Source organism: Anopheles bellator, chromosome 2 (genome assembly GCF_943735745.2).
Source record: "Anopheles bellator chromosome 2, idAnoBellAS_SP24_06.2, whole genome shotgun sequence".
Taxonomy (NCBI): Eukaryota; Metazoa; Arthropoda; class Insecta; order Diptera; family Culicidae; genus Anopheles; species Anopheles bellator.
The window spans coordinates 47,589,642-47,617,431 of NC_071286.1; the positions used below are offsets into that span (position 1 = coordinate 47,589,642).

The 27,790-nt window shown below is 38.8% G+C and overlaps 7 protein-coding genes across 8 annotated transcripts; 5 read left to right on the forward strand and 2 right to left on the reverse strand.

The window, feature by feature from the left end:
* Positions 1–124: 124 nt before the first annotated feature.
* Positions 125–4,583, forward strand: LOC131211699 (DNA damage-binding protein 1). Its single transcript, XM_058205279.1, has 4 exons — positions 125–264; positions 514–662; positions 736–3,274; positions 3,367–4,583. Exons 1-4 carry the CDS (start codon positions 204–206, stop codon positions 4,032–4,034), a joined length of 3,417 nt encoding a protein of 1,138 aa, XP_058061262.1. The 5' UTR covers positions 125–203; the 3' UTR covers positions 4,035–4,583.
* Positions 4,300–5,282, reverse strand: LOC131211700 (V-type proton ATPase subunit F). Its single transcript, XM_058205280.1, has 4 exons — positions 5,103–5,282; positions 4,930–5,011; positions 4,657–4,862; positions 4,300–4,589 (listed from the first exon to the last, which is right to left on the reverse strand). The coding sequence occupies exons 1-4, from the start codon at positions 5,154–5,156 to the stop codon at positions 4,548–4,550; spliced, it is 384 nt and encodes a 127-aa protein (XP_058061263.1). The 5' UTR covers positions 5,157–5,282; the 3' UTR covers positions 4,300–4,547.
* A 614-nt stretch (positions 5,283–5,896) lies between these two features.
* LOC131212774 (probable cleavage and polyadenylation specificity factor subunit 2) lies at positions 5,897–8,462 on the forward strand. Of its 2 annotated transcripts, XM_058206785.1 has the most exons (3): positions 5,897–6,059; positions 6,120–7,909; positions 8,018–8,462. In XM_058206785.1, exons 1-3 carry the CDS (start codon positions 5,911–5,913, stop codon positions 8,296–8,298), a joined length of 2,220 nt encoding a protein of 739 aa, XP_058062768.1. In that variant the 5' UTR covers positions 5,897–5,910; the 3' UTR covers positions 8,299–8,462. The 2 variants fall into 2 exon arrangements, with proteins under 2 accessions (XP_058062768.1, XP_058062767.1); XM_058206784.1 differs by having other exon boundaries at positions 6,120–8,462.
* Positions 8,063–10,368, reverse strand: LOC131212775 (uncharacterized). The gene is made up of 5 exons (XM_058206787.1): positions 10,243–10,368; positions 9,943–10,177; positions 8,937–9,872; positions 8,583–8,868; positions 8,063–8,518 (listed from the first exon to the last, which is right to left on the reverse strand). The coding sequence occupies exons 1-5, from the start codon at positions 10,342–10,344 to the stop codon at positions 8,383–8,385; spliced, it is 1,695 nt and encodes a 564-aa protein (XP_058062770.1). The 5' UTR covers positions 10,345–10,368; the 3' UTR covers positions 8,063–8,382.
* A 652-nt stretch (positions 10,369–11,020) lies between these two features.
* LOC131208303 (claspin) lies at positions 11,021–15,404 on the forward strand. The gene is made up of 6 exons (XM_058200986.1): positions 11,021–11,814; positions 11,887–12,015; positions 12,091–13,507; positions 13,570–14,903; positions 14,989–15,144; positions 15,211–15,404. The coding sequence occupies exons 1-6, from the start codon at positions 11,146–11,148 to the stop codon at positions 15,328–15,330; spliced, it is 3,825 nt and encodes a 1,274-aa protein (XP_058056969.1). The 5' UTR covers positions 11,021–11,145; the 3' UTR covers positions 15,331–15,404.
* A 668-nt stretch (positions 15,405–16,072) lies between these two features.
* On the forward strand, positions 16,073–16,987 carry LOC131210295 (single-stranded DNA-binding protein, mitochondrial). Its single transcript, XM_058203521.1, has 4 exons — positions 16,073–16,159; positions 16,245–16,314; positions 16,448–16,556; positions 16,632–16,987. The coding sequence occupies exons 1-4, from the start codon at positions 16,139–16,141 to the stop codon at positions 16,843–16,845; spliced, it is 414 nt and encodes a 137-aa protein (XP_058059504.1). The 5' UTR covers positions 16,073–16,138; the 3' UTR covers positions 16,846–16,987.
* Positions 16,988–17,176: 189 nt separating this feature from the next.
* Positions 17,177–27,504, forward strand: LOC131206889 (enolase-phosphatase E1). Its single transcript, XM_058199478.1, has 6 exons — positions 17,177–17,599; positions 20,315–20,473; positions 20,621–20,760; positions 20,876–21,132; positions 21,342–21,553; positions 23,019–27,504. The coding sequence occupies exons 1-6, from the start codon at positions 17,507–17,509 to the stop codon at positions 24,066–24,068; spliced, it is 1,911 nt and encodes a 636-aa protein (XP_058055461.1). The 5' UTR covers positions 17,177–17,506; the 3' UTR covers positions 24,069–27,504.
* Positions 27,505–27,790: the final 286 nt, after the last annotated feature.

Genomic DNA, 27,790 nt, shown 5'->3' on the forward strand with positions numbered 1-27,790 from the left:
CCATCTCTAGTGCGTAATCTGTCCTAATCGAGCACGCAATGTGTCAAAGCTTAGGTTGTCAAAGATATCGAATTCGGTGGGAACGCGCGAGCGACGTACGCTTAATTTAGTGCAAGTGGGTAAAATTGTTTTACAAAAAGCAGAAAATAAATTTACTTCACAATTTTGCATCGCTTGAAAAGCCGACAGGCCTTTCGTAGAAAATGGCGCACAATTACGTTGTGACTGCCCAGAAACCGACGGCTGTTACTGCTTGCGTGACCGGTAAGTGTGTGAGGGCACAAAGGCCACCTTCGGCGATGAAAATATTTATTCCTCCTTCTAACGAAACTGAAGTGATAACAAAACACTGTTGTGGAAGTGATAAAATTGATTTGGTGCCGCGGAACGCGTAAATAAAGGCCGGCTTAACAAATCAGGACTTGAAAAATAGTGATGGAATCTTTTCCTGGCGTCGTCTGTATAGGTTATGTTGTCATTGAGATTCGAGAAATCTTTTTCTACTCGACACAGGCAATTTCACATCCTCGAGTGATCTGAACCTAATCGTGGCCAAAAATTCACGATTGGAAATTTACCTCGTAACACCCGAAGGATTGCGCCCTCTTAAGGAAGTTGGAATAAATGGCAAAATAGCAGTGATGAAATTGTTCCGCCCGGCGGTACGTTCCAATTTGGTCTTAGAGCTCTAGTCAGGTCGCAATTTATAACATTAACTCAATCGTCGCTTTTCAGGAGGAAACGAAAGATTTGATATTCATTCTAACACATCGATACAACGCAATGATTCTGCAATGCTCGGTCCAAGGCGATGACATCGAAATCATCACTAAAGCGCACGGAAATGTGGCGGATCGGGTTGGCAAACCAGCCGAGACAGGGATCCTGGCGGTGATCGACCCGAAGGCTCGTGTTATCGGAATGAGGCTGTACGAGGGATTGTTTAAAATTATTCCACTCGACAAGGAAACCAGTGAACTGAAGGCTACTAGTTTGCGGATGGAAGAGATGAACGTGCAAGATGTAGAGTTCCTGTACGGCGCGACACACCCCACGTTGATTGTCATTCATCAGGATATAAATGGGCGACACATCAAGACACACGAGATCAACCTAAAAGATAAAGAATTTACGAAAATTGCCTGGAAGCAGGATAACGTAGAAACAGAAGCTACGATGCTGATTGCGGTGCCAATGCCGCTCGGCGGGGCCATAGTGATCGGCCAGGAATCGATCGTTTATCATGATGGTGATAGCTACGTGGCCGTTGCGCCTGCCATCATAAAACAGAGCACGATAAATTGCTACGCTAGAATTGATAGCAAGGGTTTGCGATACCTGCTCGGAAATATGGCCGGAAATTTGTTCATGATGTTTCTTGAAACGGAGGAAAACGCAAAAAAACAAACGACAGTTCGCGACATAAAGGTAGAGCTGCTTGGGGAAATCACCATTCCGGAGTGCATCACTTATCTCGACAACGGTGTGCTGTTCATTGGTTCGAGGCATGGCGATTCACAGCTTGTAAAACTGAACACTACCGCGGGAGAGAACGGTGCATACGTGATGCTAATGGAAACGTTTACAAACTTGGCCCCAATTCTGGACATGTGTGTTGTGGATTTGGAACGCCAAGGCCAAGGACAAATGATCACCTGTTCGGGTAGCTTTAAAGAGGGCTCGTTGCGCATCATACGCAACGGGATCGGCATTCAAGAACATGCCTGCATCGATTTGCCCGGCATCAAAGGCATGTGGGCGCTGCGTGTTGGCATCGATGATTCACCATATGATAACACGCTCGTCCTTTCGTTCGTGGGCCACACGCGCATCTTGACGCTGTCAGGCGAGGAGGTTGAAGAAACAGAGATTGCCGGCTTTCTAAGTGATCAACAAACCTTCTATTGTGCAAATGTTTTGCACGGCCAGATATTACAAGTTACACCTGGATCGGCGCGCTTGATATCGTGCGAAAATAAATCCATGATCTGCGAGTGGAAACCACCGGATGATAAACGCATCGGCGTAGTAGCAGCTAATTCAACACAAGTCATCTGCGCCACGGCTCGGGACATACATTACCTCGAGATTGGCGACGGAAAACTGGAACACCGGACGAAGATGAAACTTGATTATGAAGTTGCCTGTCTAGACATTTCGCCGCTGGACGAAGAGGCGAACCAGGCAGAGTATGTGGCCGTCGGCTTATGGACAGAGATTTCGGCGTGCGTACTGCGACTTCCAACGCTGGAGTTCCTGCATAAGGAAAAGCTGGGAGGTGAAATTATTCCTCGATCGATATTGATGGCTGCCTTTGAAGGAATTAACTATCTACTGTGTGCGCTTGGTGATGGATCAATGTTTTACTTCGTACTAAACAAATCATCCGGAACACTCACGGATCAGAAAAAGGTAACACTTGGCACGCAACCCACAATACTGAAAACGTTTCGCTCGCTATCAACGACGAACGTGTTTGCTTGCTCCGATCGGCCGACGGTCATCTACAGCTCTAACCACAAGCTTGTTTTTTCAAACGTTAACCTGAAAGAAGTGAATCATATGTGTTCGCTTAATGCCGAAGCCTACCAAGATTCATTGGCCTTGGCGACGAAAAATTCGGTAATTCTTGGCACAATCGATGAAATACAAAAGTTACATATTCGCACTGTGCCACTCGGGGAATCGCCTCGGCGAATCGCATACCAAGAAGCATCGCAAACATTTGGCGTCATCACCTACCGTATGGATATGCAGGATTCGAGCGGAGTGACGCCATCCCGCCAAAGTGCTTCGACACAAACAAGTAATATTACGTCGTCGAGTAACATGGGCTTGTTGAAACCAGGCGCCAGCAACACGGAATTCGGACAGGAGGTTGAGGTGCACAATCTTCTTATTATCGATGAAAACACCTTTGAAGTGCTACACGCGCATCAGTTCATGCAGACCGAATACGCACTGTCACTTATGTCAGCCCGCCTCGGCAATGATCCGAACACGTATTACGTTGTCGGTACAGGGCTGGTCAATCCGGAGGAACCAGAGCCGAAGGTCGGTCGCATCATCATCTACCGGTACTCCGAGAACGAGCTCACGCAAATCAGTGAAAAGGAAATAAAAGGCGCCTGTTACTCGTTGGTAGAGTTTAATGGTCGGGTGTTGGCCTGCATCAACTCGACTGTGCGGCTATTTGAGTGGACTGACGATAAGGATCTTCGTTTGGAATGTAGCCATTTCAACAACGTGCTTGCGCTTTATTGCAAAACAAAAGGTTAGTACGATATACAACACCGGTACACTGATTGTCGTTCAGCGTTTACGTGAAATCTGATAACTACATTTTGAACTGTTTGTGTTCGGTAGGTGATTTTATACTGGTTGGCGACTTGATGCGCTCGATAACGCTGCTACAGTACAAGCAAATGGAGGGAAGCTTCGAGGAGATAGCACGTGACTACCAGCCGAATTGGATGACATCAGTAGAGATACTGGACGATGATGCTTTTCTCGGAGCAGACAACAGTAGTAATTTGTTCGTTTGCCTCAAGGATAGTGCGGCCACTACAGACGAAGAGCGCCAAATGATGCCTGAAGTGGCACAGTTTCATCTCGGAGATCTGGTGAATGTTTTTCGTCATGGTTCGTTGGTTATGCAAAACATTGGCGAACGAACAACGCCAACCAGCGGCTGTGTGCTGTTTGGGACAGTTAGCGGGTCCATTGGACTAGTAACACAGATCCAGAGCGAGTTCTACGAGTTTCTGCGAAAGCTGCAGGACAATCTGACTAACACAATCAAGTCAGTAGGCAAGATCGATCACGCGCTGTGGCGAAGTTTTCACACGGAGATGAAAACGGAACGCTGTGAGGGATTTATCGATGGCGATTTGGTGGAAAGCTTTTTGGACCTTAATCGCGAAAAAATGCGTGAAGCGGCTCTTGGTCTCGAGATTGACGTTAATGGATCAAAGCGGGAGGCCACCGTTGATGATATCATCAAAATTGTGGAAGATCTAACAAGAATACATTAACTGTGCTATGAGTAATGCTGATGGTGAACTTGTGGAAGATATGTATTTTTTTTATTTTTTCGCGAATATTTGCGTGCGTTTGTCGCTCTATGGAAAGGGAGTTATTCATTGTAGCCAGCCAGGATTGATAACACGTAATAAACCAAAATAAATGGATAAGATTCGATTCAATCGTAAACACCACGCGAAATTATTGATCGAAATTTATACCCAAATAGAACGAAAAATTACAGATTTTGACTTTTCAAAAGATTTTCAGCGTATGTACAGGCTTAGAAGAATTATTCTTTTATTTCAACTACAGATACATAACAATACCAAGGACAGTAGTCTTAAGCAAACACACATACACATATGCAACGTTTGTAAGTGAAGTACTTTAATGTACAGTAATTTCTCGTTCAGCTATCTTATATGTGCAGATGCCGGGAAGTAAAGCAAAACAGAATAAAAGAAAAGTCGGGACAGGAATGCTACAAAGTGTAATTCTTCTTCTGTGTGGTTGGCTTTACTTTAGCCGCGGTTGGCAATCATATCGTCAGGATTGAACATTCCCTGCAAAGCAATACAAACATTCGTGAATCGATCAAATAAGCGCTTTTACTGGGTTTCAACAATTTACCTTTGCGCGACGTAAAATGGAATCCTTGCTGGCATCGTACGGATGATCTTTGGAAGGAATTTCAAGCACTGCAGGAGTGGGGGCAGTGTGTGCATCGATCACATGACGGATCAACTCAGCGTAATTTTGGTTGATGAGAATGATGTCGATATCGTCTCGTTTGATGAAACGCTTAAAACAATCCTCAATTTCACTCACAGCTGTATCTGGAATTGAATGAAAAATTGTTAAAAACCATACAGCCCAGCAACTTACTGCATGTACTATACATACTTTTGTCCACTACCATAAAGTTGGGATGGCGGTTTTTGTTTATTTCGCCAACTCCTCCTAGCAAGAAGCCTACACAAGTGTCCTGCAAACGAATAAAGATGTAATAGGACTTGTGCAAAATTTTACACGGCACAGAACGTATCGCGATCGCATTTGCTTTTGCCAAGTTTTACCTCATCACCAATGACAGAAATTAATTTGCCTTTGACTGCCGATAGAAGGGCCATTGTGCCAACAGTTTATAATTTGGATTCAGGAAATGTTATATCCACACAATGGTATTTTACACCGTTTTCACAGATTGCCAGTATCCGAACTGTTTTGACGAAATAAAGTCACCTGACTGAGATTGGGTGTAGAGGACAACATTTTCGAAAAGCTACACTCAACTACACTCTATATACAGAATGTAGAAGCCCATTTAGGGAGTGTTAAGGCCGGTCCACACGCTACGATGCTTCGCTACGATGTGTCTGAGCAACGATTAACGTAGCGTGTGGACCGCGTTTTAGAACCAGTACACCAGTATTTAGACACTGAGCAATTGCATTTCTAGTTTGGCAAACATTTTGAGCTATTTTCGATCGCACCTTCTATTTAAGCTTCAACAGGATAAATAAATTCTTCAGAATTTATTTATTCTATTACTATTTATTTATTTTTTTATTGCTAGTTCTCGGAATTCTTAAGAAAAGTTCTTTCAATTTTTCTCAAAACATGCTATTTTCTTGGATTTAGTCATAATTTTAAATACGGAATAGGGTTATGTTTGAAATGATTGCAGTTTCCGATTTTAGCTCAACAATAGCTTCGGCGTCGGACTCTACCGTGTGACGTTTTGTTTAATGCCGAAAAGGAATCAAAACAGTTCCAATAGTGCGCTCATTATTTGCCGCATTCTGTCAGCGGAAATTACGAGCCTAACCGGTGTAAAAGACAACTTTTTGTAAAACTTATTGTGTTTATGCTCAATATAAAACCATGACGTCGATCATTAAACTCCATGCTGTATCTGGGGCCATGGATGAATCGCCTCCATGCTACGTACTGCAGGTTGATGATGTTCGGTTCCTGTTAGATTGCGGGTGGGACGAAAAATTTGACCAAAGCTTTATTAAGGAAATAAAGAAGTAAGTTGCCCGGTCTTACATTCATACTTCTTAACTAACAGTTCCTGTTTGTCTTATAAGGTATGTGCATACAATCGATGCTGTGCTGCTTTCCTACCCTGATGGTTGTCACTTGGGCGCCTTGCCCTATCTTGTCGGTAAGCTCGGGCTCAATTGCCCGATATACGCAACGATCCCGGTGTATAAAATGGGCCAAATGTTCATGTACGACATGTTCATGTCCCACTACAATATGCACGACTTTGACCTCTTCTCGCTGGACGATATAGATACAGCGTTCGATAAAATTGTGCAGCTCAAGTACAACCAAAGCGTGGCAATGAAGGGCAAGGGTTACGGCATTACAATTACTCCGTTGCCAGCAGGGCACTTAATTGGTGGAACGATATGGAAAATTGTAAAAGTCGGCGAAGAGGATATCGTATACGCAACGGATTTTAACCATAAAAAAGAACGGCATTTAAACGGCTGCGAGCTCGAAAAATTGCAACGCCCTTCACTGCTCATCACAGACGCATACAACGCACGCTATCAACAGGCCCGTCGACGTGCGCGTGATGAGAAATTCATGACAAATATTCTACAAACTCTGCGCAACAATGGCAACGTGCTTGTAACGGTTGATACGGCAGGTCGCGTGCTGGAGTTGGCACACATGCTTGATCAGTTGTGGAAAAACAAGGAGTCTGGTCTGATGGCTTACTCGTTGGCCCTTCTCAACAACTTCAGCTATAACGTAGTAGAGTTCGCCAAAAGTCAGATCGAGTGGATGAGCGATAAATTGATGAAAAGTTTCGAAGGCGCGCGCAACAACCCGTTTGCTTTTAAACATCTGCGGCTTTGTCATACGATGGCCGACCTGGCGAAGGTTCCCAGCCCCAAGGTAGTACTAGCCAGTTCGGCCGATATGGAAAGTGGTTTTTCGCGAGAATTGTTCCTCCAGTGGGCACCACATGCCAGCAACAGCATAATCATTACCAGTCGGTCGTCACCCGGTACCTTAGCTCGCGATCTAATCGAGAACGGTGGAAACGGGCGCAAGATCGAGATGGACATTCGGCGTAGGATCGAGCTGGAAGGGGCAGAGCTGGATGAGTTCATGCGAACAGAAGGTGAAAAAATGAATCGGTCGATAAAAAAACGCGATTTGGATGAGAGCAGCTCCGATTCAGACGACGAGCTGGAAATGAATATTATTACCGGCAAACACGACATTGTGGTTCGCCCGGAAGGTCGTTCGCACACTGGATTTTTTAAATCAAGCAAAAAACACTACGCAATGTTTCCCTTTCACGAAGAGAAAATCAAGTACGATGAATATGGTGAAATCATTCAACCGGAAGACTATCGTATGGCTGATCTAGTTCCCGAAACGAACGGGGATGACAACAAGGAAAACAATATTAAGATGGAAGAAATCAAAAAGGAGAAAGAAGATGAGGTGACCGCGCTAAACAGACCTACGAAATGTGTTCAGGCACGTAAGCCAATCGAAGTGAACGCACAGGTTCAGTTCATCGATTTCGAAGGTCGGTCAGATGGTGAATCGTTGTTAAAAATTCTATCCCAGCTTCGTCCTCGACGAGTGGTGGTGGTTCGTGGATCTCCCGCCAACACTTCTCACATTGCAGAACACTGCCAACAAAACATTGGCGCACGCGTTTTCACTCCCAATCGAGGGGAAATAATTGATGCAACCACGGAGACCCATATCTATCAGGTGCGTTTAACGGAGGCTCTCGTGTCACAGCTCGAATTTCAAAAGGGTAAAGATGCTGAATTAGCGTGGGTAGACGCGCAGATTGTTATTCGCAACAAGCGCATTGACACCATTGCAGAAAAGGATGCTGGTACCTCTGGCACTATATCTGCCAATTCCGCTAGTAGAATCACGTCCGAAACGAACGGTGCCACTGTTGACTCAACGATGGACGTGGATGAATTGGACGTTGTTGAAGATAAGATAGATAAACAGATTCTCACGTTGGAGCCATTATCAGCCGAGGATTTACAACCTCATAATCCGGTGTTTATTAACGAGTTGAAATTGATTGACTTCAAACAGGTGTTAATGAGAAGCAACATTGCGTCCGAGTTTTCTGGGGGTGTTTTATGGTGCAGTAATGGAACTGTAGCCTTACGACGAGTCGATACCGGACGAGTGACGATCGAAGGTTGTATCTCTGAAGATTACTACAAAATAAGGGACCTTTTGTACGAACAATATGCTATTATTTAATTGATTGATTTGTCGGAAATGGAAAAAAATGTATTGTCAGTAAAGAAGTAAATGGAAATATAGCGAACATTAAAAGTCTGTGCTTCAACCGGGGAGAGCCGAGTTAATATCGAATTCGGTTGGCTGTCGTGGAAGCGCTAGGTGAGTATCAACAAGACATTGGCCGATATCACATCCATCCTCGTCGAATATTTGCACTTCCCATAGACTATCGTTGTTGCTGCAAGGAAACGTAATAAATTAGAAACATAATCTTAAATGTTTTGTTTAGTGTTATCCCTTACATAATCAATGCATCAATTTTCTTATCGAGAAGGACGTTTTGCAGCTGTACGATAGCTTCGATGTGACACTCCTTAACACGCTGGGCGTTGGCAATCGTGCACCCTACCGCAAGGTATGGCACGTAGCTGAATCTTTCTTCCCATAATCGTAACTCACTCATACTAACAGTAGCTGTATTACCGTAGTCGACGTAGAACACATATGCCGTGTTATCTTCGAAGAAGTCCATTACTTTTGCGCGGTACCAATCATTTTCGTACAATGCCAGAACTAACTCACCGGCACCTGTGGGCAAAAATGCTGCGCTTGAGCAAAATGCTGATATCATTAAAAAGGCAACAAGGAAAACTTACACGGGAAGCGTTTAATCTCTTTGTAACGAGCTACTGAATCAGGATCATTCAGTTTATAATGCAAGGATGCGATGTCCGATCGAATTGTTTGGCACTCTGGAACTATATTTGCGTAGAAAAGGTTCACATCATCAACAAACGTTGGGTGCAATTTTACTCGGGTGTTGGGTTGAGGAATTTCCATTTGCGCCTTTACGTCCACAACAATAGTATCTTTATCAAGTGTCCATCCGTCCGGATCGCGCTCGATATGCCGTAGTCGACAATTGCTTCCTTTAAAGCATCGTCTCGTTCGTGGGTTGTAAAATTTGCAGATGGTGGCATCATCCTTTGGAACGTAACCTAGCAGCGCTTTCGTTGCATTCGTCGTACTCTCTGGTAATTCGTGCCACTGTTCTAACTCTTCTTTCGTTGGATTTTGTAGAGGGTTTCTTTCTTCGACTGGTGCTGCTTTCTCCGGATTATGCTGCACTTCAACATTAAGTATGTTATTTTCATCGATGGAAATAACGCGGCATTCCAGTACGTCGAATTGTTTAAACGCTGGATCCCTCACGTCAGATCGAATACGACACCTCATCGCTCTTGATGGTTTATTCTGATACGACGAGGGCAGTTCGGCAATTGTAAGTGTATCATCGTATGATACAGTTTCCCCCGTGTCTAGCATATACAAGAAGCTTTTGTTCTGGTCTTGTATTTTTATATTGTTAGACACAATAGAGGAATTGCGTACCGCGCGAAACCAAAATCCATCCAGAAGCACACAAAACACCGTTCCAGCTGAAGGTAGTTTCGTAATTATGGATTTCTGTTCGTTCTGTAGATGTTCACACCATTTAACATCGTTTTCCTCGATGTCCATTGCGTAAGCAACGTTCTCGAGGGACGGAGGAATGTAAACGATCAATAGTGAAATGGCTTGATTTGGTTCATCTATAATTGCGTATTCAAGCGGATTATCAGTATAACATATTTAGATTGTACTGGATTACCGATGACTTACACTTCGTCAATGGTTTCATGTAGTCCGGCATCGGTTTAGCAGCAGGTTCTTCTTGAAGGAATTGTTGCTTGGTGGCATTGCTTTTCAGCAACAACAGCTTTTGCCAGTCACAAACAAAGTTTTGTATGGCCTTGCTCATAGTCAAGAGTTCTTCGTACGATTCCTTGAAGATATTTGGCATCTGGTTATTTTCATCCTCCGATGCTTGAAACAAATGATCCTCCAAAAGTTCTACCTAAACCGCATTAGGTTATGTTTCATTAAAATTACTAAACAAATCCAGGGCTAGATGTAACATACCTTTTCTAACATCGCTTGGTGAATGGTGTTTGAAAAACCGATTTGCTTCTCGAGAAATTCACGAGAAACTTTCCATAAATTTCGCCATTTCTCTTGTTCCATTTTTAATTGACTGCAGGAGCCCAACGCACGCTCTCTATTGTTGTTGTGTTGTCACTTGATACTGCGGTGACACACCGAGCGCAAATCGGACCCTAAAAACGTCATTTCGTTAACGCTTCGTGTTTCAACAAAAATAGGAAAACGAAATGTGTCAAACGAATTTACATTCGTGTTTTTGGTCCGAGAAAACAGAAATAGACGATAAATGAATTGGCATTTATAAAATTGGCATTTATTGGATAAGTTATTGGCATTTATCTGAAATGCCAAAAACGTTTGTTTGCGCATCGTGTAGCCCGGCAGTATTACTTTTCGCTATCTTGAAGAAGTGGGCAAAACAACAATTTTCTTGATTTTTTTTATATTTGATAATTAAAACACAAGAAAATGGTTGTTTTGCTTCACGCAAACAAGCGAAATTTTGTAAATAAACGATACATAATCGATTTAGTAATTTTAATTCATAATTCATAATTTCATAATTCATAATTTAGTAAATAAGCGACTTTTTTCAATTTAATGTAGTGTATGTTAAAATTTTAAGATGTTGTTCTTATATTCAATAATGTGGAAAAGATAAATTTTGCTCCCATGCCTTATTGAACTCCCGCACTGTAAAGCATAAACGCCAAGGCAATACTGACAGTTTACATGTTATTCTGGCGCGAAGATAGCTTCAGTCGATGAGCAGATAAATGACGAACGAGATAAATAATTTGTGCATTTAAAGTGTGTTCCGCTATACGAATTGTAACTCTTAATCACAGCGTGCTCGAGACGTACCAGTCGATTGTTTTGAACATGGATTCCGATTGCGAATTACAAGCCTCGGACACACTTCGCTGTGAGTCGGAATCAGATCCAGAAGAAAACCATTCTGATGCAATGAATGTAAGGAGTCCAAGTGCAAATCCAAACGACCCTACAGTGATAGACAGTGTGAATGGAAATTCGAGAGATCCTGGAGAATACAAAAGAAAACAAGAGAATGTACCGCATTTGTCAAAGTGGAAAAACAAAGAGTCTGAAACTCAGATTGAAAAAGATGATGCACAATGTGGGGTTAAACCAGACAGCGTAGTTCATCTGCGCTGGAAAACAAACATATCCAATATTATCGATAGTGATTCAGACGATGATCCCATTTCATCCAAATCTACAGAAGATCAGTATAGTTTATCTGATCCCACTAAAACGAAGATACGACATCTAAAAAAAATACATGACGAAGAATCAGATTCTGATGCAGAGGTTAATAGTAAGAAAAAAGATAAATCCAGAAAAAAATCAAGTAAAATGAGGAGTAAGGAAAGGAAAAGACGTAATGTCGATTTCGATTCTGATAAGGGTGAAGCCATGTCAAACAGTGAATCTTCCGGTCCGGTAGTTCATAAGGGCAGAACCAAAAAAATCATTAAGAAAAAAATTATTTTCTCTAAAACAGAAACAGCACAAGACATACTTGCAAACGTGAGTTCTTTATGATTAGATATTTAAAAATAGTATGCTGTCATCTGTTATAATAATTTCTTACAATTATAGCTGAACTTGTTCTTCAGCGATGAAGACAGTAAACAACCGCATAGTTTTGAAAAACAAGCAACATCGTCATCGTCTTCTGATGAGGAGTCACGAGAGGCAAGTTCATCCAAGGTGAAGGGAAACAAAAAGGTACATTATTTTTATATCCAATATTACATTTTGCTCAATCTATTTTACTTTTAATCAATGTTTATTCTACTCCAGATGACTAACCACGAAGCAATGGAAGAAAAGCGTATAATTCAAAGTGAATCGCAAAGAATGAAACGAGAAATGACAATTGATGTTCCATACCATCGAGCGCGAGCTCGCACGTTTGAAGAATTCCTTGCGCGAAAAGCTATATGCAAAGCTGATACACCGAATAACTGCATACCGAAAACAAAATTGCGAGATATGTCGATGAAAATGACGTCAGAGCAACTGGCAACGTTTGCACGGCACTTGAAGGAGCGAGAGGAGGAATCTAAAAAATTTTATCAGCCGGAAATATCGGATGAGGAATCAGAACAAAGCCGGATTCCGAATCAAATACTTAAATCAATCGATCTTCCACAATTGGATGCAACGATTGAAGGGGCAGCCAGTGAAGATAAAATAGTGCCAAGCTCTGCCGAAGAACGATTGCAACAGTCGACTATTGATGCGAATCCTTTGAACATACAAACAAATGAGGTATTGGTCGACGCAGTCACAGAAGTAGAAACCAATGCCGATGAAATTGGTGATAAAATACCGGGAGTCAGCAAACAGACACAGAACGACACAGAAAATCAAGTGCAAACTCAAAAAGGTACAGAAATATGTGGACAAAAGAAAAAATCTGAAGTGGACTACGACGTTATTTTGGATAAACCAAAAACTACGACAGCTACCACTCAAAAGAATCGATTGTTAGCAACGCTCGAAATAACATCTCATCCTCACTTAAGAAATCCAGGAATGGCAATAGAACTTGACGGTGATGACTCACAGCCCAAACCTCTTTCCGGCATAGAAATTCTTTTTGAAAGGCTGGCCAAATGTGGAGGTGGAAAGCAAAACGTAACTTCTACAGCACAGGTTGTGAGCATCTTAAGCTCTGACGGTGGCGATTTGAAACTCAACAATGTGTCATTGCTTACAAATGATGAACAGCAAATTAGTGCTAAAGATTCGATCATACCCGGTGCAGCAATGTTGAAAGTGCAACAAATTTTGAAGGAAAAAATAGATACTGGTCGGCGTGAGGCAATGAAAAAACGCGAAGAAGAGTGTCCCAAAACCCTTGATGATGAAAACATGGAAAACAGCGAAGGAGAACAAGAAGAAGAGCTTTCAGACGATTTTGAATCGGAAACGTCGGAAGATGAAGATGAAGATGGAGGATATAATGTTGCTGGCCAACATACAAGTAACGTAAATCATGAAGCAATAAACGACGATGAAGAGTATTCGTCATCAAATTCTAATTCTGAAGAGAGTGAAGACAAATGTGAAGAAATGATTGCATTGCGAAACACCGTAAAAAAGAATCGAATTGTTGCTTTCCAAGATTCTGAGGACGAAGTCGATGTTCCAACGTTGAAGCCGTGTGAGAAGGCACAAGTTTTTGACCAAACAAACAAGACTCCTACAAATGGTACGTAAGCGTTTTTGTATGCTTGGGGTAAGAAACTTAACAAAGATTTCTTTTTTCCACAGAAACTGCATTAGAAACAGAATTTAACAAACCCTTTGAGGAACAAGACGACAACTTGATACTGCATTGGAAAGATGACGAAGAAGAAAGTAATGGAGATAATGTATCAGAAGATGACCTAATGGCCTTATGTTCGGGTGGATTTACCACGCAGGCAGGTCCAGATGACCAATCTTTATCCAATGTATGTTTGGTATCTACCACGCAGAAACAGTTTCCTGAAAATCAAAATAAAAAAAGCCTGCAACAAGCTTCCCAGGTAATTTACACCCAAGCTGATCAACTTGTTGGAGAATCACAACTAATGGAAATGTGTTCTGGAAGTTTTGAAACACAAAAAAGCATGCAAATCCAGGAAAATACAGTTGAATCAAGCAAAATAGCAGATGCTGCTAAAAAGGACACGTACTATATTTCGGATAGAAAAATGCGACTTGAATCTTCAGCTGAATCAGACAACAGTGATAGCGATTGCGTAAAAAAAGTAAGAAAACGTCGTAAGAGAAAACACTTGCACATATCGGATGATGATGAAGAAGAAACCGAAAAAGAACAAGCAGATGAGCCTGAGACAACAGATGAAAAAAAGATAAACGAGAAAAAATCTTCACCCAAAATCGCAAACACGGCAATTAATACTTATTTTGACTACGATTCAGAAGAAAATGAAATAGAAGTTACACTGCCAAAGAAGGGTGAAAAACAAATGGTGAAAAACTTCTTAGAAATTGAAGCCGAGCTGTCCGAATCCGAGTGGGGAAGTGCAGACGAAGATGAAAAGGGACTCGATCAGTACGATATTGAGATGGGCGATGAAGATGAGTACGATCAGAACCAGTTGCAGCAGGAGTTGGAAAAACTACACCATCGGCAAATGCTTGACCGAGATCATAGAGAAGTGGAAAAACTGAAAGAAATTTACATGGAAGATGAAGAAAACGAAGCTGTCTGGGTAAGACAATTTAGATGGAAAAATGCAGAAAATACCATTAATTTGGATTATGATAAAAAGACGCATGAGAATGAAAATGAAGAAGAAAATGAAGAGGCTAAAGACGAAGAAACTGAACTGATATGGCGGAAAATGAGACATGAGCGGGACAAAATGCTTAAGGAGAAGAATCTAGACGAAACCGAAACCGATTTTCCCGCTGCTACGTTGTTGAACACTACCGATACAACAAATGTAATTGGCGAGCGAGAAAATAATCAATCCGTGTTGATTGCAAGCACGGTTGGGAAGAAACGATTGACTATTGTCAAAAAACAGTCCACAACCCCTAGTTCTACAAAAGAAGAAAAACCTTTCCTGATCTCCAGTTCCAGTATCGCACAGGTAAGAATTATTGTAACTTTACTCGGGTAATATTGGGTTTCGTTCCTAATGTTCTAAAACTTTACATTTTCTTGAATTATTTCAGGGCAGCAAAGCATCATTTTTAACTCGTGATGAAAAAATGCTGAATAAGCTTGCCGATTTGATCAAAGCAAATCCAGAGAACGAGAGTAGCAACACTGTAGTTCCCGCTAAGAGTAGAAATTTCGTTTTCGCTGCTCTAAGTCCAGCGATTGAGAAGGTATTTTTATTGGCCAATGTTAGAATAATCTCAATGATAATCAGCATGTTTTTGAACATATTTTAGACTGCAAAACGTGTGCTTGATTCGAAAGAAGCCGAGGAATCGAATGACGCAAAGAAAGCAAAAACGTCGAGTAACAAACCAGATGCCAAACAAAGTTTATTTCTCGATTCTTTAATGTAAATTTCAGAAATGTATTTGGGAATTTCCGCGTAAATATGTCAAACGATTGGGATAATCAAAACGAGCTATAAAAGCACAAAAATGATAAATCAGTAAATAAATAATGTAAAAATTCGATAAAATCTGAATAGTTTAAATATTAACTCGCTGCTTATTTTATACATTCATTGTGATTTTTCGATCACTGGATCTTTTACAGAGACTAAAATGTTGAGACGACATTATAATCCAAGAAATTTGTAATCATACCCTAACCTGATGATCCCCGGAACCTGTTGGCACGCAGCTGGTCATGAGACCAATTGGGATGTTACAATAATTTCAATCTGGTAACTAACCCTCGATTGCCAAACTAATTCCTGAAATACACATTAGAAAAAGGTAGGTAATATTCAAGGTATGGTATAAATTTATCAAAACAACATGCGTATAAATGTTTCTCTAAGAATGTCTTCGCATAATTCTCTGTATAATTTGATAATACGATCCTCCCGTTCTACAGCGAGTGTTAGATAATCGAAGCGGTGAGGGGCGAGTGAAGATATTTGCGCGGTTAATATGTAGGTTATATTTTAGATCGTTGACTTTGTAACGAAAAGCAGGACCAGTAGAAAGGGGTTCTTGGGTGTAGAAGAAGGAAAAAACAATTTCCACTTACACATTCAAGCCAATTGCTAGTACCGCCGCGCCGCGCATGGCAAGGTTAGCAACTAACTTTAACGTACAAAACCAACGCTCGCGTTTTGACAGCAGAATTGTTTACATTTGTAGTTTCGAACATTTTATTGTGAATGTCAGCAGTTTAAAGATGCTTGGAAACAAAATATTTGTAAGCAAATAAATACCATTAACTACCGCCCACGCGCAGCACTACTTTCTATCTCTAATATCATTAATCTAACAAAATGTTACAGCTAGTACGAACATTGCTGTCTACAGGATTTCAACGTACACTCTGCACTGATTCGTCCCGCATTGAAAAAAGTAAGTATATTTTCAAACCTTTTTTATAGTTCGCAATATTACTTATGCGATGTAGAAACGTTGTAGCATGTCTATTGGTCGGCTTGTAGTGTGTGTTTTTTTATAAATAATGTCTTCCAAATGTATTTTCCAGCTGTAAATACTGTAACGCTGTTGGGGCGGGTAGGAGCTGATCCACAACGCCGTGGAAATGAGGAACATCCGGTAGTCATGTTCTCCGTGGCTACTCATTCTAATTACAAGTAAGAAGAAAAGTGTCTTGTAACTAGATAGCATATTTACACAAATTATATTTTAATTGGCGATTGGCTTTTCAGATATGAATCGGGCGATTGGATGCAGAAAACAGACTGGCATCGTGTGGTTGTCTTCAAGCCTGGTCTGCGAGATTCTGTGTTGTCGTATTTGAAGAAAGGCCAAAGAACCTTGGTGACTGGGAAAATAACATACGGAGAAATAACAGATCAGGAGGGAAAACAACGAACAACTTCCAGTATCATAGCAGATGATGTAATCTTTCTTCAACATTGAATGGGTCAACCAACTCAATCGGAACGCATCTTCGATACGAATCATTGTGTTGACATGAAAAGTTTAGAATTGTAATGTATGAATGCATTTCGATGAAATCATAATTTTTTCAGATTATAACCTAATAAAAATAATCTGTTGAAACTAACCTTTTGGTTTGACAACTGGCTTGAATGCTCGAGCGCAGCATATGATTTGCTTTAAGCGGTTCGTCGATTCAATGCCGGCGCCTAAATTTTTGCGACAGTTCACGCACACTACCACTCACTTTGTGCCGGTACATCGCTATTGCTGAGAGCAAGTTTTCTGCTCAGTCGTGTTTTATCCGTGAAGTTGCGCTGGTTTCTGGTTTGTGCGTTCTGGTCCGTTGCTGTTCGTTGTAATAGAAAACGAGAAAACCCTAAAAAACTAGGATTATTTTTGCATTGTATGCTGCGGAAACAGCAAAGAAAATTTACATTTGAAAGTCTGGTTGATAGCTGCGGCTTCAGTGGTCTATAGTTTGTTGAAAACCATCACCGTTTTTCCATCGGCGGTGTGTAGCGGTGTCATCCTAACCTCTTTTCTGGTGCACCAAGCTGTGCATAAAAGAAGCATCTCTGCCGGGAGTGTTAAATCCTGTGTGTGTGTCTGTCTCTGGTACTGGTATCCAACGGAAAAAATGGCAGTCGTTACCCTTGGCGAAAAAATTCTCTCGGCCAAGTCCATCATTTGCGATATTGAGGGGACTACTACTTCGATTAGTTTTGTTAAGGTAAGCTTTATTGCAGTCGAACATTGTTCTATTCCAGAGTCTTGATCTTGCTGCTTGCTGGTTGATGATTCTTTTTTTTTTTTGCTCTCAACTGTGCGGCAAGTATAATAGCTGAGTCGCTGTAGAACGTAGATATTTTAATGCATATTCGATTGACCTTGAAGACATCTTTTCAGCAAGTTCCATTACTGTATTCCAATGAAAGCAATCGCAACTGAAATTTTAATACAGCGTTTTCATTCCTCTGCCCCTTGCTCCTCCTTGGACAATTGGTTCGGGGAACTAACTACACCACCACAAGTGTTGTGGATCGGCTCCGGTGAAATACGTATCAACGTTTGTTACTAACACAGTGGAAAATTTGAAAAGAAGAGAGATCGTCTCTATTAGTAGGATCTTGCAGTCGTGTAGGATCTTTGTCATGGCACCTGAATTTTCTTGTCCGAACTTGTTTGTTCTTGTATTGCAATAAATGCACATGGACTCAAATGTCCAATGATTACATTTTGTGAATTATGTAGGATTTGTAATTCCCAGAACTTTAATTCAAGATGTTCGAGAGGATTCCAGCCGAAAGCGTGTTATTTTTGCCAATGGTGCACATTTGAAAGTTCATGAACAGACAGGCTGCCATTTTCTCTCTTCTCCAGATGTTCACATTGCGGTTACTATAGTTTCTCTTGTGATGCTTAATTTCTGCAATGTTGCCATCAGCGCCTAAGAGAGAAAAATGTTCTTCGTTGCTTGCTCCCATCCATAGATGTGTTTAAGGCGACTATTTGTCCCTAGGTTGCTTGAATGTAGCGGCGTTTCCTGTTCCCTTTGAAGAAAGGTTTTTGTAGTGGTGAAACGAATGTGTCGATCATACCATGAAACGGGATAGAACTTGATTGCAAAAACGTAGAAGGAATGAAGCTCGGGTGTGCGAAAATTTGGAAATTTTTGCTTTCGACTTCATTTTGCTGTAGTCCTTTAGCGCGGTAATTTCACATGTGTATGTGTGGTGTGAAAGGTTTCTACATGTTCACAGCGCACATAAATTTGCTCTTATTTAGTAGAACTGTGCGTTTGCGACACACACACAAAAGATACTTCCGCTATGAAAACTCAACACTTTTTATGCTGCATATTTTCAGCTCTTGACGCTTCAACACTGTAAGATAGATGCAATAGTTATGTGGTATGAGGTGATTGTTCATTATTTCGAAAGATTGCAGTTTGTGACTCTTAAGTGCGTGGAAAACTGTGATGCGTTTGCTACATGCAGTTTCGTTTGTCATGTATCATACGGAAAAATAAAGGGATTGCACTAAACAGAAGTATCACCTTTGCTACTTTTAGTGATGCTTATGTTACTATAATTATAATGACCAGACTATATTCATAATATACAAGGATCCTTTAAAGTGGAATAATAATTATATTCTGTACCGGTTTTTTTTTACTAAAACTTGCACAGTTAAATTAGATCAGTAGCAAAACTAGCCTACTCTAGTCAAAGGCGACAGGTACAGGAACATTTTTTATATAATTTTGTTTTCTTTCGATAGTTAATATTTGCCTTGAGGCTTTTGTATCAGGTAAAAATGATCGCATAATATAAATTGATGTTCTCTAGGTGGATTGGTATTCATTTACTCAACGTTTAAGGTACAAATTATCCAAGCGGTCGGGTAGATTCTATTCCCTAGAAGTAAACCTTCTATATTCTGGAAACGATTTTGCTCTAGTGTACATTGTTTTGAGTTCAAAGCATTCAATGGTGAGATATTGTATGCTTTCTTACCTGTCTATAAGTTTGTCGTTTCGCTCATTCACCTGTCTTTTAACAGCTTAAAAATACAGATCTTATACATATACCAATTAAAGAAAAGTAATTAAAGAAAAATAAAAACCAAACAGGTTTTAATCGATATCTTATACTGTTCTTTTGCACCTATCTTAATTCAGCATTTTTCTTCTTTCATTTAACGTTTCACCTCACCTCAGTCGCCACACGGTTTGTTAAGAACAAAAAGTATTGTTTTTTATTTTGATTTTTTAAATTTTGTGAAGTTTAAATCAAACATATCGTATGTCATCTATTTCTGAGCGCAGGATAAAAAAATTCAATTGAGGCAATTCTATTTCTCCCTTTTTTGTGTTTTCAAAATCTTTTTTTTTCTTTTCTGTTTTATTTGTGTGCTTAAAGAGGCATATTGACTTTGGCAATAATTTGCAGTAGACATATAATTCTTAAATATTTTAATGTGAAGCAACCCCCCATACCTTTCTTTCGCATTAAAATATATGTAACTTTTGTGATTTTTTGCAAAGTTAATTTTTAAGATTATTCGACAGTTTTATTCATTAGTTGTTGTGAACTATCCAGATGATTCGTTCTTCGCATAAACTATAAAATATTTTGTTCCCGAGTAGGTGATTTTTACAGGGAATACTGCAATTTCGAGAGTACACCTGGCTGATGCTAAAAAAAATAAAAATTATACGTACTAAACCTAATACATCTTGTGTCGTTTAGCGGTTTTTTGATGTTGATGTGCTGAGGAAAAGAAGTTTAATCATTAAAAAACCAGACAGAGTAATATCTGAACGAACGCAGAGTAATATCGAACGAACGCAACGCACAAATGGCGGTGTTTGCGGTGTGACGGCACGATTATTGGTGACTTACATTACGCAGCTTCATTTTAAATTTGTTTACATATTTTTCAGGATGTCTTGTTTCCCTATGCGCTAAAAAATACTGAAGAGTATTTAAAAACTAACTGGAATGAAGAAGCTACAAAAACTGTGGTCGAAGCATTGCGCGAGCAGGCCAATGAAGATAAGAAAGCAAATATCGAAGGAGTTGTTACTATCGCTACTGCTGGGGTATGTTCAGATTAAAACAAAATTTAGAAATTAAATCATATGACAAACATACAAAAATAATTGACAAAACTAAACATGTGAAGTGAAAAATTTGTAATACATTATGATATTACTTGCACGTGGTAACATCACTTTGTTTTTGTTTAGGAATCTGACGATCTGATCATTCAAGATCTTGTGAAAAACATCGAATGGCAAATGTCAAAGGACCGCAAGACAGGGGCACTTAAAACGCTACAAGGATTAGTTTGGGCCAAAGGCTATAAGGACGGCACAATCAAAGGCCAGTAAGTAAAGCAACTATCTTGAAGACCAATGTTTTTTATTGTGATGTGATGCAAGCACATTTTAAACATACCATTCGTATGTTTGTTATTCTTTACATTTGTTTTACGCAACTAGTGTTTACGAGGATGTGCAGCAGGCGTTCGAACAGTGGGATGAGTGTGGTCGAAAGGTGTACATCTACTCAAGCGGAAGTGTTGATGCACAAAAGCTGCTTTTCGAACATAGTGAAAAAGGAAATCTCCTCAAATACCTCTCGGGCCATTATGATACTAAAATTGGAGCCAAGCAAGAGAAAGAGAGTTATGAGTCAATTTTGAAAAACATCAATGCTGAAGCCGCAGACGTGGTTTTTCTTACAGATGTCATAGCAGGTAAGTTAAAAATCGAATATAGTTGCCATATATATAAATCATATTACGACATCATTGAAGATGAACATTGGTTAGTGTATAGCGGTGGTGTTGAAAAGAGCTTGTTACTAAGTATTTCAAACGGATTCCATGTACTCGATTGGATTCACTCATTTCGATGTTAGTTTTTAAATGTTTTTGTTTGTCTATTTCCGTTTTTTTATGAATAGAAGCTAAAGCCGCTAAGGAAGCAGGAGTGAACGTGGTACTTCTAGATCGACCTGGCAATGCCGAACTTTCCGAAGAAGATCGTAAAGAATTTCCAGTTATTACGACGTTTTCTGAGCTTTCGTTTAAAAAAATAAACGAGGAAAACGGCTCATCTGCAACCGCGAAAAGAAAAATTGACGAAACTACCGGCGTCGCAGAGGACAATGCTCAGGTATATCCTAATAAGAAATAATATTTTTATATTATTTTGCAAATTTTCGCTATTTTTTGATAAGCCACGGCTACTACCGTGGCACAATTTCTGTACAGTGTAGTGAACATAGTTTTGCTACGTGATGCGTGAGTAGCGCATCCAATAAGCTTTAATATTTCTTCAGAAATAAAAAAAGGGCGTGGGTCAAATAAGTGCAAGAATGTCTTCGATTATTCATCGATTGCATATGGGTTTTTTTTAACGGTTACAGTAGTGTCAAAAAAGATATTGCACGATTGTTCCCACATAAGAATACTATGAAAACCGAACGAACTTAAAAATATCAACACTAATATAGATCAACGAGAAATAAAATTATATTACATACAAAATATGTATAATAATTAAGAAAAATATTGGCTTAAACGTCATGTTGGTACTTTTCAAATATTCCCCCCTATTATGATGAAACTCGAATCGAGAACTCGATCGTTCGAGTGAACACAGTAAGAGAGAAAGCAGAATACAGCAATTGAGAGGGCAGAAAGAGAAAGCTATAGCAAAATGAACTCAAATGACCGTTCGAGTTCTCGATTCGAGTTTCATGATAGGGGGGATTGCTTGATTTCTATGTTCTCGGAATGTCTGAAATGAGCATTTACTTTAAAAAGAAAAATAAAGTATTGAATACAAAAACTTGGTTAAACTTCACTAACTGAATTCTTTAATTTTTTAAATTAAATTGATATTAAGACAGATTACACCACCATTACAAAAAAAATTAAAGTTCTTCGAATTACGTTCAACTAATGATGTGTAGACATTATATATATTTGAGATATTAGATTAATACTATGTTGCATCGATTACGATTTATTAGTCCTAGTATATTAAGTCATCGTAACGATTGAGTGGTGCCAGTTATTGTTTATTTACTAATTGCAGTGATATTTTTGATCGAGTTATAATTGGAATAAATGTAAATTTTGAAGAAAGAAAAATTGAATGGTTGAATAATATCAAATATTTTTAAAGCACTTCAAAGTAAATAGATCATTTAACGTATTATTCATTATCATTAATAACAACATCATTAACAAGATAAGGTCATTTTTAAAACGTTAATTCAGCAATAATGAAAATGATAATAATATATGATGATAATATATGGTTGTTACATAGTTGTTTCGTAATTATATTCAAAGATATATTCGTAACTATTCGTATTCGTAAGTGTGTAGGTGTTTGTTAATATTAATTACATCCTTGATGTTGATGATTTTATTTATTAAAATTTTGTTTTAAAATGGTTTATGTCTTGACTAATTTTAAAGATTATGCCATCTGTTGGCGAATCTGGAAGCTTTTGCTAGTTTAGTTTTGAACCATTTTTATTGTTTTTATTCCAGAAAAAGATGCAACGCTGAGTAGTATTGTAATACACTAAATGTATTTGTTTTATTCCTTATTTATTAAATTTCAGGAACCTCCGAACAAACAGATAAAGATTGACGAAGTAAAAACCACTGAAAATGTTACAGAACCACGAGAAAAGATGGAGGAGGAAGGAGCTGCTTCTGTTACAACAAATGTACCAGAGAATGATAACACGAAGAACGAGAAGGATGTTGAATCAAAATGTGATGAAAATATGGAAGTAGATGATGCTGTAGTGCAAAAATCGTGTGAAGAGGAAAACGAAAAGGATGCGATTGAAACCAAGAAGGATGACAAAGAAGCTTCCAAATCAGAAAAGAAAGAGGAAATACTCGTAGACGTTACTGAAAAGACAACAGAAATGATTGAGCAAAACGAAAAATCAGAAGTATTAATTACTATGGATGCCGCTGAATCCGAAAAAGAAAAAGAAAAGGATGGCGCTAATGACAAACAAGTTGAAAGCAAAGATGAGTCGAAAGAGATCAATGAAAATTCAAAAATTAAACAAACTTCTGACGAAGTAGACGATCAGGCCAAAGAAAAGACAAGAAACGAAGTAAATGACGTAAATGAACAAATTGAAGATAAAGTTGACAGTGTTGAAATTGAGGAGTCCAATAAAAACGTACAGATTGAAAAGGTTGAAGAAACACATGGAACCGAAACTAAAACCAGCGGTGCAATCGCAGAAGTAGATATCGGAGCGAAGGAGGTGAAGGAAGATATGGCAAGCAGTTCTACCGAAACGCCACAAAATAACGGCCAAGTTGAACAAACGGTTCCTAAAGAAGACGATGGCGAATCGAATGCAAACCAAGCCACACGAAACGGAAAGACTGATGATGAATCAAATGCTACAACAAATGGAAGCAGTTCCGAAAACCCCACAGAAGAAGAAAAAAATTCAGAAAGTGATAAGGAAAATGACACATCGCTTCAAAATTGTGAAGCTGATGAAATAACCAACGAAAAAAATGGAAATAATGCAGATACCACCACTAGTATTGGGGAAGAAACTACCGCAGTAGAAGGGAAAAATAAGAAGGTTGCAGAAGCGGTAACAACGTCGACAGCAATTGAAGGCGAATTGTAAGTCGTAGAGGTCACCAGCAAATCAAGGACAGAAAGGGAAGGATGTGTGTATGATCCTCGACATTGCTCCTTTTGATTAATTCAATTTCTTTCGGCAGAGTACTTGTTTTTACCTAGCGGATTCCATAGAAAAAAACACGATCAGTTGTATGTACGTTTAGTGTTAAAGTGACGATGGCGTGAGTCCAAATTGAAACGATGAATCTTACTGTTAACGATTATCCTTAAAACTATCATAAAATAAGACGAATATTGATCGAGAATTTGGCTTGCGTAGAAGACTCCAATTGTGACTGTTTTCTTAAAGTCTTATTCATATAATTTTTTTTTTGCCACAAAACGAGAGCATCGAACATGCAAAATTATCTGAAGAACGTAGAATCGACCAATTTTGCGTTACCGTGACACATATGGGAAAGAATATATTGAAAGTAATAACAGCATGACGCTGTAGAAGCAAGCTAATCATAGCAATTAAAATATTTATTTTGCATCATTCCAATTAAAATCTACTTAAATATTGTTTGGCCCTGCTTCGATACATTACTTTCTCCTTTAGTTTTATTTAAAACAACAAATATCTCAAACCGAAGCAATAAATTATTAAATTAGCTTCAAAGGGCGTATAACAAATGAATATATCATTTTTCATAGGAGCAGGCGAGCACGCAAATACACACTGTAAATGGAAATCGGTCGTATTTTTTATGTGACATAACAGATTAAAGACTGAGCAAGAACGAATTAACCAGCAGTAAACATATGAAACTTAAACATTTAGATGCACTCATCATAGGATGCACGATATAATTCTTTAAATTAGAATGGATGGAAGCTTTTATTCGGTTTGAATACAATAGCCCCAAAAAATCTTAAACTCATTGTCTGTTTGAACTGAACAGTCGGTTTCGAGAGGTTGCTGCTGGATGAAGACGCTTGACCGCAACCGGCAGAGGGAGCCGTAGCAGGCCGGAGCCACCCGGAGATTGTAGAGACCGATAAGTAATTTAAACTGTTTGTTGAAAACTATTTGCATTTTATGTATGAAATAGCAATCTACTCGATAGCATTGCTTACTTTCAATTCTAATTAAATTATGTGTCTAAAGAAGATGGTATACGAGTATAATTACCTAGCACACAATCTATCAGTATTAAGTTAACAAGGTAAAACATATTACTTCAAGACATTTCGCGTATCCCATCAATTGGCTTTTTGGCAGGTTGAATACTAAAACATCGTATTTGATTAGGAAGGCTTGAAATTAGCTTCTCTGTGGAATGGAAATTGCTGTGGGTTTGAGGATTTTTGTATGGATTTGTTAATGTAGCCAAAACTATCGGGAATTTATTTCTAAATCAAAAGTCTATTCTCAATTCTTTTCATATCCCCCTCTAAGTAGTCCTCTCGTACACTTCTACTTCTACTTCGCAGTACACTTCTAACGTTTTTCCCATTTTTTAAAACATGCCGCAAATACTTCCGGTAGAACCTTCAAAGCGTGCTTCGTTCTATTTCTTCTATAGATCCGGAGCTGCCTCTTGAGTTAAACGAATAGCCAGAATTCACAAGGTGATCACTCAGGCGAACACGGTGGTTGTGGAAGGATATAAGTCGAGTTTGTGCGATGATGAAATGATCACGCAAATTTGATTCAACAACATGCTCGTAAGGCAAGAACCAAGAATTTTCCCTCCACAAATCAGGTCTTGTTTGATTCACAGCATTACGAAAACGATGCATAACACTTAAATAGTATTCTTTGTTGATAGTTTGGCAATTTTGAAGGAATTCATAATGCACCACATCACGATAGTCAAAGAAACCCCGTTTCCCGTTTTTGGTCACAGTAGTATATGTTGGAAGTAACCGAATTTATCAATATCGATATTAATTTTTTTATATATTTTTCTATGGCACCCCATTAATAAAGGTTGTTGATATGTTCATTATGTTACATTAGGTAGCTAATAAAAAACAAATGGTCACAACAGAACTTAAACCGAGAAAAACAACATTCCATGTTCAAATTTATAATTAGAAATTTTTTCTATGCATCTATTTATGTGCTTCTTAACTCCAATAATTAATTCACTTTTTAACCACCAATAAAAGTTGTAACAGGGAACTATAACAAAGTAATAGAAGAAAGGATGATATTTCGCTACACTATTATTGTGAGAGCACTGAGTATAATATACAATATACCCAATATTCCACCTTGTCAGTATACAACGCTCCAGTAGCACATGCAAAATAAAGAGAGTCGAAGAAAGAAAAGGCTGTTCTATTCTGTTCTGTAATTGTTCAAAAACAAAGTTATGCTGATATCAGACAACGGTTCAAAGAATGCGGCATCGGCAAAATGCATATGAATGACACAAAGTCAAACATTTTAAATTTCAATGTTCCAGTCATAAAAGGAACAGCCAAAACAATTGCAAATTTTATTCCTGTGCTTCGTTACACCATCATCAACAATAATAGAAGTACTGTACTGTAATAAAGTTTTGCTAGCAGGTAAATTGATTCACAAATGGCGCAGATTGGGCATAACAAGTGATTGTTTGAATTATCGAACAAATATGCAATCCCAAGCGATAAAGAAACGGTAGAACAAGCTAGGAGAAAGCCTAAAATGTCCATATGGAAAAATAAAAACAAGAAAAATAAAAAGGAGATAAAAATCAATCGGTAATATTTTAAAGTTTCCAATCAAACGAAACCAACCGTTATTTTTAATGTATAGTGTAATGTATGTTTTAAGGATCCATTATAGAAAATATTGAGAATAATTCGGTAGTCGTCCTTTTTTTGTTTTCAAATTAGCAAACCCGGAATCTTCGTTCCAGCCAAAGTAGATTTTTGGAAACTTTATTTTATCGAACATTAAAGAAAGGCAAAACCTGCTAGTATGTTGGTTTGGCAAGCATAATCGGAACCGAAATGTGCCTGTTAACAAATGGGCGGAATGAAATTTAGTTTTAATATATAAGAAAATTAACCTTCTTTGATGGAGGCGCCTAACATCTCACAGAATATGGCGGAATCATTTTTAATACAAACAAATGATATACACAATTCTGTTGATAAAGTTCGATTTACATTGCGAAAAAACATTATTACCCTATATTCATACACATTAATTTAGTAAGCACGAGTTATCATATTTTTACTACTCAACATCAAACCGAAGAAAAAATAATATAGTTCTTTTCACCGTAAAGTAGGAATATCATATTTTGTAGCATCTCTGGAATATCAAATGTTTCCTTTTTCCTCAAACCATCCTTCACATGATCGTGATCATGGTTTGACTGTATATTGAAACATGCTGCACTTAGACTTTGAATTTGCAACAACATATAGCGAAATGTACCGAAGCCAAATGTACTATATGAAGCACTGTAGCTTTTAGTTTAGTAGCTACCACAACGATCGGATGAAATTGGGTTTGATGTTTTTGTTTATTTTATTTTTTTCTCTATTTGATTGATATTTCTATTTTATCTATTTTGTCATTGAGAATTTAACGAAAACTCGTATGTAACAGTAATAAAATGAAATCTTGTACTGTGCTTTTATTGAAGATATTCTATTTGCATATTGCTACTTTGGTGCCTTATTCTTATTTTGTATATGATGGAATCGTCCCTGTAGCGGTCGTTGCTGTCGTAATTTGGTCACGAAAATAATTCCTCCTATCTTCCAAACGAAGTTCTC